At 34.0% G+C, this 9,973-nt stretch overlaps 2 protein-coding genes across 2 annotated transcripts; one reads left to right on the top strand and one right to left on the bottom strand.

Moving 5' to 3' along the window:
• Window positions 1–1,247: 1,247 nt before the first annotated feature.
• Window positions 1,248–3,235, top strand: LOC127079390 (psbP domain-containing protein 3, chloroplastic). The gene is made up of 9 exons (XM_051019772.1): window positions 1,248–1,415; window positions 1,489–1,656; window positions 1,748–1,813; window positions 1,929–2,009; window positions 2,111–2,193; window positions 2,302–2,377; window positions 2,586–2,704; window positions 2,806–2,850; window positions 3,006–3,235. Exons 1-9 carry the CDS (start codon window positions 1,352–1,354, stop codon window positions 3,030–3,032), a joined length of 729 nt encoding a protein of 242 aa, XP_050875729.1. The 5' UTR covers window positions 1,248–1,351; the 3' UTR covers window positions 3,033–3,235.
• Window positions 3,236–3,401: 166 nt separating this feature from the next.
• Window positions 3,402–6,023, bottom strand: LOC127079389 (SWI/SNF complex subunit SWI3B). The gene is made up of 5 exons (XM_051019771.1): window positions 5,348–6,023; window positions 4,681–5,103; window positions 4,319–4,442; window positions 4,021–4,151; window positions 3,402–3,924 (listed from the first exon to the last, which is right to left on the bottom strand). Exons 1-5 carry the CDS (start codon window positions 5,960–5,962, stop codon window positions 3,748–3,750), a joined length of 1,470 nt encoding a protein of 489 aa, XP_050875728.1. The 5' UTR covers window positions 5,963–6,023; the 3' UTR covers window positions 3,402–3,747.
• Between the last annotated feature and the right edge of the window lie 3,950 nt (window positions 6,024–9,973).

Below are 9,973 nucleotides of genomic sequence, written 5' to 3'. Positions count from 1 at the left end.
TGGGCTTGGTCTTTGATATTTGTTTCCTTTTTACTCCTTTCTACACCTCCTTTTCTTCCCTTTTTCACTTTTGCTTCAAAATGGATACCTGACATAAATAGAAAAGAAATACTGCATAATATCTGATAAAATGGGATAAATTAAAGTAAATGATAATATAATCTAATTGAATTAAGTCTTCAAATGTGATATAATTTCATGTTATCAAGACTCAACATCGCTTCGCACCCACCCCATCACCCTACCAAAGTCGCCTAAGTCAGAACACCCAACGATCATTCAACACCAACCGCCCCTCCTCCTACCGTAGCCAAGAAGCTCAAACATCACAAAACCAAAACATCCAACAACCCTATCTCTACCAAACACCCCAACAACCTTTCCTCGACGCATCGTTCACACCCATGTCTCCCTTCAACCGTCCCGGTCGCCCATCAATGAGTCAACCACATCCCAACTTCTCTGGCATGGGTCATGAGCTCAGCTACGGCGGTACATCCATCGATGCATACTGAAGACTATGCCGACTTGTCTGAATACCTCAACAGACCTTCTCTTGTAGTTGGTAGTGACGCTCCTGGCCCCCTAGATGATCAAACATCGGTACAGAATCGTCAACGTGGGTTAGGGCCACGGGTTAGGGTAGCTAGAGGATGTGGGACCGAAGGTCGGTTAGGTGATCCCGGTCATCACCACTAGGTTTCTTTGTGTAAACAACAAATTTTATTAATATCAAGTGGTCCTATATCAAATTTATCTATCATGTATACCATATAACCAAAAAAATGCATTTTAGGAGGAGTCTCCAATTGAATTGGCGACTCCTCTTAAAACCTACACTGGGGCGCCAATTGGATTGGCTAGGGCACCTGCCCTAGCCAATTGGATTGGCGCCTCCATTCAAGTTTTAAGAGGAGTCTCCAATTCAATTTGCGACTCCTCCTAAAAGTGGGGTAGTTTAGGAATTTTTTTGAAACCGGAGGTATTTTGGGAATTTTCTTAAAAAAATGAGTTACTTTTGTAAAAAAACCTAACCTATAAGTAATTCCGTGGACACTCTTTGAATTTTCAAAAAAAAAACATGACACACTCTTGACTCATCAAAATCCAAAATTTTATAACAAACAAAAATATAGAAAACTGCGGACATACAAAATTTGTGGAGGAAAAAAGAGTCGTCTTTTTTTATTTATATGGAAAACTAAATTTATTACTCTTGTTGAAAAAATATATATACTGAACCATTTAAAAATGTTGATGAAAATAGTCTCTTTGTGGAGGATAGAAATGTAATTAAACATATATTAAAGGAAATGAAGGGTGAGAAGTGAAGCTCATCCATCTTAAAGAAATGGCATCCATTTCATGGTTCAGCTGTCTTCATATCCGACCAACAGCCTCTGCAGACAACAAAGGTTTTTCACCATTTCCACTAAATTTTCATGCTGTTCTATATTCCTAATGAATTTAACACCTTTTTTTTTTCAGGTTTATCATCTTCCATAACCGTGGAACATCATAAAACAAGACCACAGAATTTGATCAGTTCTTCCTTAGAAGAAGTACATGCTGTTAATAGAAGACAACTGATTCTTTACACGTCAACAGCAGCCATTGCAGCTTCATCTACTGTCTCAAATGCATTGGCACTCAATGGTGATTAATTGCTACATCTTAAACTTTGTATTTTTACTGCATTCATAATGGTTAGTATCATGGTATTTTGTTTTTCTTTCTTGTGTCGTAGATGTTTCTGAGGAGTTTAGTGTCTACACCGATGATGAGAACAAGTTCAAGATAGAGATTCCTCAAGGTGAATTGAATTGAACTGCAAGTTTGGAAGAAACTATAGATATATATATATATATTTAGAGGCTTAAATTAAATTAATTATGTGCTTTTTGTTTTGTTTTACTGGTTTGGATCAGAGTGGAAAACCGGAACAGGAGAATCTGCTGGATTTAAATCACTAACTGCTTTTTATCCAAAAGAAGAATCTAATTCCAATGGTATAATCAGACTCTCGTTAAATCGTTTGTTTCGTCATCTGTTGCAAACTGCAATGTATGCGTTATAAAACTAGTTACTAACTATCGACATGCTGCTTCAGTGAGCGTTGTGATCACGGGAGTAGGACCGGATTTCACTAAGATGGAATCGTTTGGCAAAGTTGAAGAATTTGCTGACACTCTGGTTTTCATTTCTTGATCGTATTCAAAACTATTGTTTACTGGTTTTCTCTGTTTCGATTTCAGCTGATTCTTAATTTTCCCACCGATTTCGTTGAATATATAATAACAGGTTAGTGGTTTAGACAGAAGCTGGAAAAAACCACCTGGTGTGGCTGCTAAACTCATAGACTGTAAATCATCTAAAGGTGCTTACTTTTACGCTTAAATTTCATCGAAAACTGCTGCATTACACTGCATGTAATAAGACTAACTGTAAGGGAAAGAAAATATGTTATAGCTTCTGCATATAGTTCTGATATATGCTTAATGAGACAGAGAGAGACTTAACAAAACTGAAATTATGGATGAGTTTTGAAGTTCTGAGTGCTTAATTTGACTAAAAAAATGGTTCAGGATTTTATTTCATTGAGTATACGCTGCAAAATCCTGGCGAGAGTCGGAAACATCTATACTCAGCTATTGGGATGTTAACAAATGGCTGGTATAACAGACTGTATACAGTAACAGGACAGGTACTGTTGGATATATTACAGTTTCTATGTGCGTGTTTGATGTTTGAGTCTAGAGCTAAATGTTGATTAGTAATGATTCTTATCTTGTTGACTACATGCAGTATGGAGATGAGGAAACAGACAAGTACGCTTCCAAGATTCAGAAGGTTAACTTCTTTTCATATTTGACAGAACAAAGTTTTTGATGGTCAAAGACATTCATTCTGGCATTTAGTTTATGCAATTATGCATCATAGTTGATTGAAGTGGATTCTATTTGTTTTTTCATGAAATTCATTCAGCTTCCACTTGAAATTTGCAGGCGGTTCGATCGTTTAAGTTCACATAAACAAAATGTTCATGACAGGAGAGAAATTTTTTTCGTTACAGGATGTCTTCATGACATGATTTATGAGCTACAAATGTCTGTCTAAATCCTATTAGTATGATATTTACTTCAATACTGATAGACCAAAGCAGTATAAATGAATGACACTAATTGATGTAATGGACAAAGATATTTTGCAGTGAACATCAGTACCTTTGGTTAAACATCACCCTAGTGGTTTGTTGCTTACAGAAAATGGAAAGGAAAGAATGAACAGAAAGAAAAATAAAGAGAAAGTAGGATGCATAAATTTCTTTAAAATGGGTATATTTTGTGATTAGTGAAGCAACTTTCATCTATATTTTGATATAACTAATCTGTTCTTTAAAATTGAAGAAAAAAATACTCCATTCAAAGCAAGCAATAACAATGTAGTATACATAAATTTTAAAAGTTCCTTCCTAGAAATGGATGTTTAAAACTATAAAACACAACTTCAAGAATTTTACAGTACTATTCATACCAATTTTTCTCATTTCACTACCCCTACTTACAATTGCGGTAGCGAAATGTGTAAGCAAGCTGACAATCTATAACGAAAATCCTTCCATGGATATGAGATATGTAGTTTTAACTGACAATATTGAACAGACACTAGGTTGACTTTGCAACCAAATGGAAATTGAATACATTCAGCTTAACCTAAGATCAATAGCTAACTAAGACTAGTCAGTCATCAATTCCTTTTTACATGATTTCCTTCTCCGGTTGTTGATGCGGATGTTTTGCGAAATAAAAGATTAAGCTGATCAAGGAAAAACAAACTCTTCGCTTGCTCTAACTGCTGGCATTCTTTTTCCCTTAACAGGTCTAAATCTTCAAAATTGATAAGCTTGTCCTGGATATTTTTCATCTATACAGCGCAACATCCAATACATTAGCAAGGATTAGTAAACAAATAAGTAAAAACACTGTCAAACAAAATGAAGCTCACTAACATATGACAGACCTGAACTTCTACAATCTCAGAAATTGCTTTTTCTACATCTGATTCTTCCTTCTCGCGCTCTAAATTTGCACGCAGTAGAGATCCTTGGATAGAATCTGAAGCATTAACGCCATTTGATGCAACACCAGCATCTGCAAGAAACATACAAACACCGTTTTTACCGAGAAAATTGAGTTTAAAAATTTCAGAAAATCGCCTCTATTAGTACAGTGTATAATCTTAAGCCCATTAAGATAGATGAAAGCTTAAATTCATTCAAAAGTCTATAATCTTGAGCCGGGTTATATGTCATTCTCACCTTGCTTTGGAAATGACCGATGATTAATTCTACTTGACTTGTAAACATCGGACAAACTTGTCAGAGCAGCTTGAGCTGCAGCTTGTGCAACCTCTGTCCCTGCCAAAGCAGAAAGGAAAGCAGCCTGCAATAATTTGAACACAAAATTGTAAAGACACAAAAGAGCTTTCAAATAAATCATCCATCCTTCAACACTAATCAATAATAATTCAAAGAAAACGGATCGTTATAGCACACATCATGATTCTTTATTGCTACACATAATCAAATGAAATTTATCTTTTCTCAAAACATTATAACACACAAATGTAATCAACAATAATTCAAAGAAAACAAGGATCGCTTTAAGCCAAGAAAAGAACCTGCGCCATGATAGGATTGCTTGCATCGGCAAGAGGCGTGAGACGCATTCTCTTACTAGATCTATCCAAGCCAGCAGTTTCTGATTCACATCCAGCATCAACGGAAGGCTTCAACGGATCAGAACAACCATCATCATCGAGATGAGCAGACTCGAGGCGTTGAGAATGCACAAACTGATCACCAAAAGGAAGCTTGAGAAAGCGAGCAACGCATTCCTTATCAGTTCTACCAATAACATGATGAGAAACCCTCTTCCAATCATCACCAAAATTCGTAATACATTCAAGAAGTTTCAGTGTTTCCTTCTCAGTCCAATCAGGTTTGGTTTCCTCACTTATCTCCACTCTCTTGAAATCAGTATTACTCGTCCCAACTTTATAGCTGCCGCGAACAAAACACCTCGCACATAGAGTCATATTATTCTGCACCCAAATTCACAGTTTAAATTCCACAATTTAATTTCAAATTAAGTTTAACTTCGATACACTACCATACCAGCATAAAGAAACATAACTTTTTAAATTAAAAATGATTAAAGTTATTTTCAATAATACACTATACTGATACCTTATGGTGCTGATACAGATATGTTAAACACCATTTTTATGTTTAAGAACAAAATGAGTTTAATTCACACCGCGACGACCGTAATCATTGTAAACTAACCTTATCACACGCAAAGCAAGCAATGGCGCAGAGATTTTTGCAGTTACTACAGATTCTCTTAGCGGTTTCTTTGATAGGAGCTGGAGGAGAATCAGTGGAATTTGAAGCTGATTCGGTTTTGGTGTCTTTATCTTCCCATTTGAAAGGTTTTGCGAGCGAAGAAGAAGGATGGTAATTGATTAAACCCCAAGCTTCTAGGAAATCGAAGACTCTCCTGATTGAACCGACGTCTCCGACGAGTGTTTTGCGAACATCGGTGAAGGTTATTTTTCTATTGGGATTGAATCTGAAAAACTTGACGATTGAGTTTCTGTAGTATTTGTAAACCCTAGGGTTTTTGGAAGAATCGGGAATGTTTCTGATTTCGGATTCGTGAATGGAATTCCATGAGAACCATCTCGAGTGAGATGGGATATGAATTAAGGTGGTGTCGATAGAGGGTTTGGACTCTGGTAAGGGAGCTTCCAGTTTGGGCGTCGGCGGTGGTGGTGGTGGTGGTTTCGTAGGAGGAAGAGGCGGAGTAGAAGTCGGAGGTTGAGTTTGAATTTGAGGTTGAGATGGTTCCGCGGCGGAAGACGGTGTCTCGGCGGGTATCTCCGGGGATTTGGTTGCCATTAAAATTACCACTTGGCCCCTTGCCTCAACGTCTGTTAGTTGTTAGGTCGATGCTTTATGTGGTTATAAAATTAAAAATTAAATTCAAAATTAATATTAATTTCATGTTTCGCCCTTTATAATTTCAAATTACATTACACCCCTTGAATATTTTTTCAAGAGTTTAACTTCGTATGTACTTCAAATGTAAAATAAATAATTTTATATGGTGGTCAGGTAAAATTATTTTACATTATATTTTATTTTTTGTATAAATTAATTTTTTTAAATAGTGCTTTTTTACCTGACATAGAGATAATTTTTTTAAATAATATTTTTTATTCAAATAGTTTTGAGTATGTATTGAATTTTACACTCTCAAAAATTATCATTTGGTAAAGTATATGATGATAATTGATTAACATTGTAAAAAATTTATACTTTCTCTGTATTTTTTATTTTCTATAGTTTTTTTCATTTCAAAATACACTAAAGTCTAATATTTCAGTAGTTAACTCGAGGCCATATCATTAACACCATATGATTCATATTTTAATTTTAAACTTGTATATTTTAATTACATATCGAATTTTAGTGTTCCAATATGAAATATAAATGAATTTTTTTTTCAATAAGTTATTCTTTATTCAAAGCCAACAAAAATAATTTATGTTCTTAAAATAAAGATGAGAAAATTCAGAAAAGCATAGTCAAAATCTCTAATATATCTTTTGTATTTAAAGATGATTGAAAGTGTATACAAGATGCTTTAAAGGGATGAAGAGTCACTTAGTTTTCTAAAGTAGAGGAGAATTCAATGTTATATAATAAAATCAATTTTTTTATTATAAAATGCATTGTCAAAAACACCCTAAATTTATATTTAATTTTTGTATACTTGCATTGAAGAGTATGGTTGTTTGTTATGAAGGGTTCCCTCGAATTTCAGGATAATATATGGGTTGTATTAATTTTTATTGTGTTATTTTCTAGTTAGCATTTAGCAACAGTGTTATTTGTTTCTTCCATTTTAGAGTTTTTATGTTACGTTCTTGTGTGGTGATTGTATTCTTTATTATCTTTATGTCTTTTTTTTCTGACAACTGATATTATAATTTTTTGTTTGATTCGTATATAGGACTTTTTAGTATGTTTTATGGAAAATTCAAGTCAAAGATATGTTTATACAATCGAAATTACAAAAAGTGTTGGTTAATACACGAATGTTGATTGACATTGATGAAGGTGTCTTATTAGGTTATGTCGGTGGGTGAAGAGCTTTCTGCCAACATGGAAAATAATACGTAAATTTTCAGCCTAATGTTCGACATGTGAAAATTCTTGGAGTGGTACAACTTTAAGTGAAATATATTCTAGATGGTGGAATATGATAATTCTTATGGACTATGGTTGTCGATAAAGATAATGTGAAAGTTCTTGAAGTGGTTTAAATTCAAGTGAAGTATACTCTTCTTCTGATGGAGTATGATAGTTTTTGAACTATGATTGTTGATGAAGACAATGTGAAAATTCTTGAAGTGTTCTAACTTCAAGTGGCTATACTCTTTATGGTGGAATATGATAGTTCTTTTGAAATATGATTGTCGATGGAGACAATAGAAATTTATGTATCATTTTCAATCAAGGTGTAGATTATTGGTGTTGATTGAAAATATACATATTGAAATACTTTCACATTGACTAGTTTTGTAAAGGAAAAGGGAATGTAATGTTATATAATGAACTCAAGTTCTTGATTATAAAACGTATCAGTTAAAAGAATTTTAAGTTTGTATTTGTCTCTTTTTCTTTTTCTTTTTCTATTATATTATTGTGTTAGAGTGTTGTGAGATGTAGTTAAATATATGCTTTAGAGAATGTAATTATACTTAAGGGCTTTGAGGTTATTTAAGGGTAGTATATGTGGAAGTTACTATGTTAGGACTGGTGAAGAAGAATGTGGTATGGAACACAAGAGAGCTTGAGGTTTTTATATGTAAAAGGTGATTAATTTAACCTAACCTCCTAACTAGGTATTTATAAGCATGGTTGTTTCATTGAGAGATTGAGTAAGAGGTCAGTTATAACGCATATAAGCTTGACCATATGTCCCTTAGCTTTGACTCATAAGTGGAATGAATGAGGTGAGTTATCCTTTTAATGTAGGAGATGTTATTGACCCATATGATTCTGAATACATTTGTTATTGACTAATAGTTTTGTTAGACTTACATAGAAATGTGTCTTGACATGTCCCCTATGACATATCACACATAAGGGAGTGAGTGAGTTTAACCATGTATCTGACACGTGACATCGGCACTTCTTATTTATATATACTCCTTATGTTACTTATGAGTTATGAAGTTATTGGGTCGATGACTTTGACTTTTGATGGGTTTGTTTTACGATTTCATAATTGGTCTTGACTAAAGATTATTTCAGTTCAGGTCTGGACCAACCGCGACATGCATATTGAAAATACAACAGTCAATATGGTCAAATCTGATCATAATAGATTTAAAAAGTATTAAAAAATAGTATGAGTGATATGCAAATCAATTTACATCATAATAAAGTTGTGGCATACTAAGATACAAACCTTATTTCTGAATAGCGTTATTTTAAAAGAACACAAATTCAAAAAATAAATGTGTTATGGAACTAATTGGTTGAAAATATTTCTAGGAACACATTGTGTCTAATGGAGGGTGAGGAAGATCAAGTGGGGGGATTAAGTGCATATATATTCAAATATGGTGTCTTAACAAATACATCATACAAATATTATTATGTGCATGCCTTATTGCAAAGAAGTCATTCAACAATAAACTCATTCATTTATATGAAATCCACATTCACTGAAGATATTATGGTTTAATGATAAAGACTTTTAGGAAGGTCATTCAAATATATCTTTTCTTCCAAATGAGAAGTTGCTATCTTCCAAATGAGATGCTATTATGATGCATATGTGTATGGTATTGAAACTATTTTTTTGTACTATTACTATCGTGCATGTATTATGCACGTTTAGATTGTATAATCTGAAATACACCAGTAACGTAACGAAGTTGTTTCATTTATTTGTTCAAAATTTGTAATGCATGTTTATTCACAACATTCTAGATTTAAAGTTGATCAGTATAATGTGATTCTGTTTCATCAAAATATTTGTCAATTCTTAAAACATGATAATGTGTAATCCTTTGTTAGGGTTTTCCTCTGCAAACCAAGAGAATCTTGAGGAAGAAAACCTCAAAGAGCGAAGCACTAAGAAGGTTAAAGGGAAAGAGATGGATAATGTCGCGAAGAATGGAGAGTGGTCATCCAACACATAAGCATCGCCTGCTTCAAACAAGGAGAGGATTATTGGAACAATATCCATGGAAAAGATCTATACGCAGGGGAATGAAACATAAGAGGATAATACCAAAGATTTCTGAGAGATGAAGATAGAAGAGCATAAGTTTGAAGATTAAGAATGTTCAAGGTTTATCTTATCTAAGAAAGAAGAGAAAAGGATTATTGGTCCTTGGAGGAAAGGAGTTATTATGAAGATGTTGGGGAAACATATTGGATACAAGGCGCTGGAGAATTGGTTGAAATAAAATGTGGGAGAGGAACAGAATTCTGAATATTATTGACATAGGTCAAGAATACTACATGGTTTCCTTTACCAGTGAGGAGTATCAATATGCGGCGTTGATGGATGGTTTGTGGATGATTTATGATCACTACTTGTAAGTAAGGGAATGGAGACCAAATTCATGCCCAACGAGTGATGCCATAGAATAAATTGTTGTGTGGGCTAGAATTCCAGGTCTACCTCTCAATTATTATGATGATAGAGTGCTTTCTTTCATTGGAAACAGAATAAAATCTATTATTACAGTGGATAGGAATACTTTGAGCATCGAAAGAGGAAAATACGTTTGGCTATGTGTGCAAGTTGATCTTACAAAAACTCTGCAGCCATGTTTGCTATTAAAGGCCGACATTAAAATATTGAGTATAAAGGTGTGTATGCTC

The sequence above is a fragment of the Lathyrus oleraceus genome, chromosome 5, assembly GCF_024323335.1.
Source record: "Lathyrus oleraceus cultivar Zhongwan6 chromosome 5, CAAS_Psat_ZW6_1.0, whole genome shotgun sequence".
Lineage (NCBI taxonomy): Eukaryota > Viridiplantae > Streptophyta > Magnoliopsida > Fabales > Fabaceae > Lathyrus > Lathyrus oleraceus.
Note: the sequence above shows the minus strand (reverse complement) of the source record. Positions and strands in the feature narration are given on the sequence as shown.

What these genes read in the sequence shown, in the direction of transcription:
- LOC127079390 (XM_051019772.1), top strand. Translation starts at nt 1,352, where the DNA reads ATGGCATCCATTTCATGGTTCAGCTGTCTTCATATCCGACCAACAGCC. An exon ending in AGCCTCTGCAGACAACAAAG is followed by an intron (nt 1,416 to 1,488) that starts GTTTTTCACCAT and finishes TTTTTTTTTCAG; the next exon opens with GTTTATCATCTTCCATAACC. An exon ending in TGTATACAGTAACAGGACAG is followed by an intron (nt 2,705 to 2,805) that starts GTACTGTTGGAT and finishes GACTACATGCAG; the next exon opens with TATGGAGATGAGGAAACAGA.
- LOC127079389 (XM_051019771.1), bottom strand. Translation starts at nt 5,962, where the DNA reads ATGGCAACCAAATCCCCGGAGATACCCGCCGAGACACCGTCTTCCGCC. An exon ending in CTTGCTTTGCGTGTGATAAG is followed by an intron (nt 5,104 to 5,347) that starts GTTAGTTTACAA and finishes ATTTGGGTGCAG; the next exon opens with AATAATATGACTCTATGTGC. An exon ending in TCGGTCATTTCCAAAGCAAG is followed by an intron (nt 4,152 to 4,318) that starts GTGAGAATGACA and finishes TGTTTCTTGCAG; the next exon opens with ATGCTGGTGTTGCATCAAAT.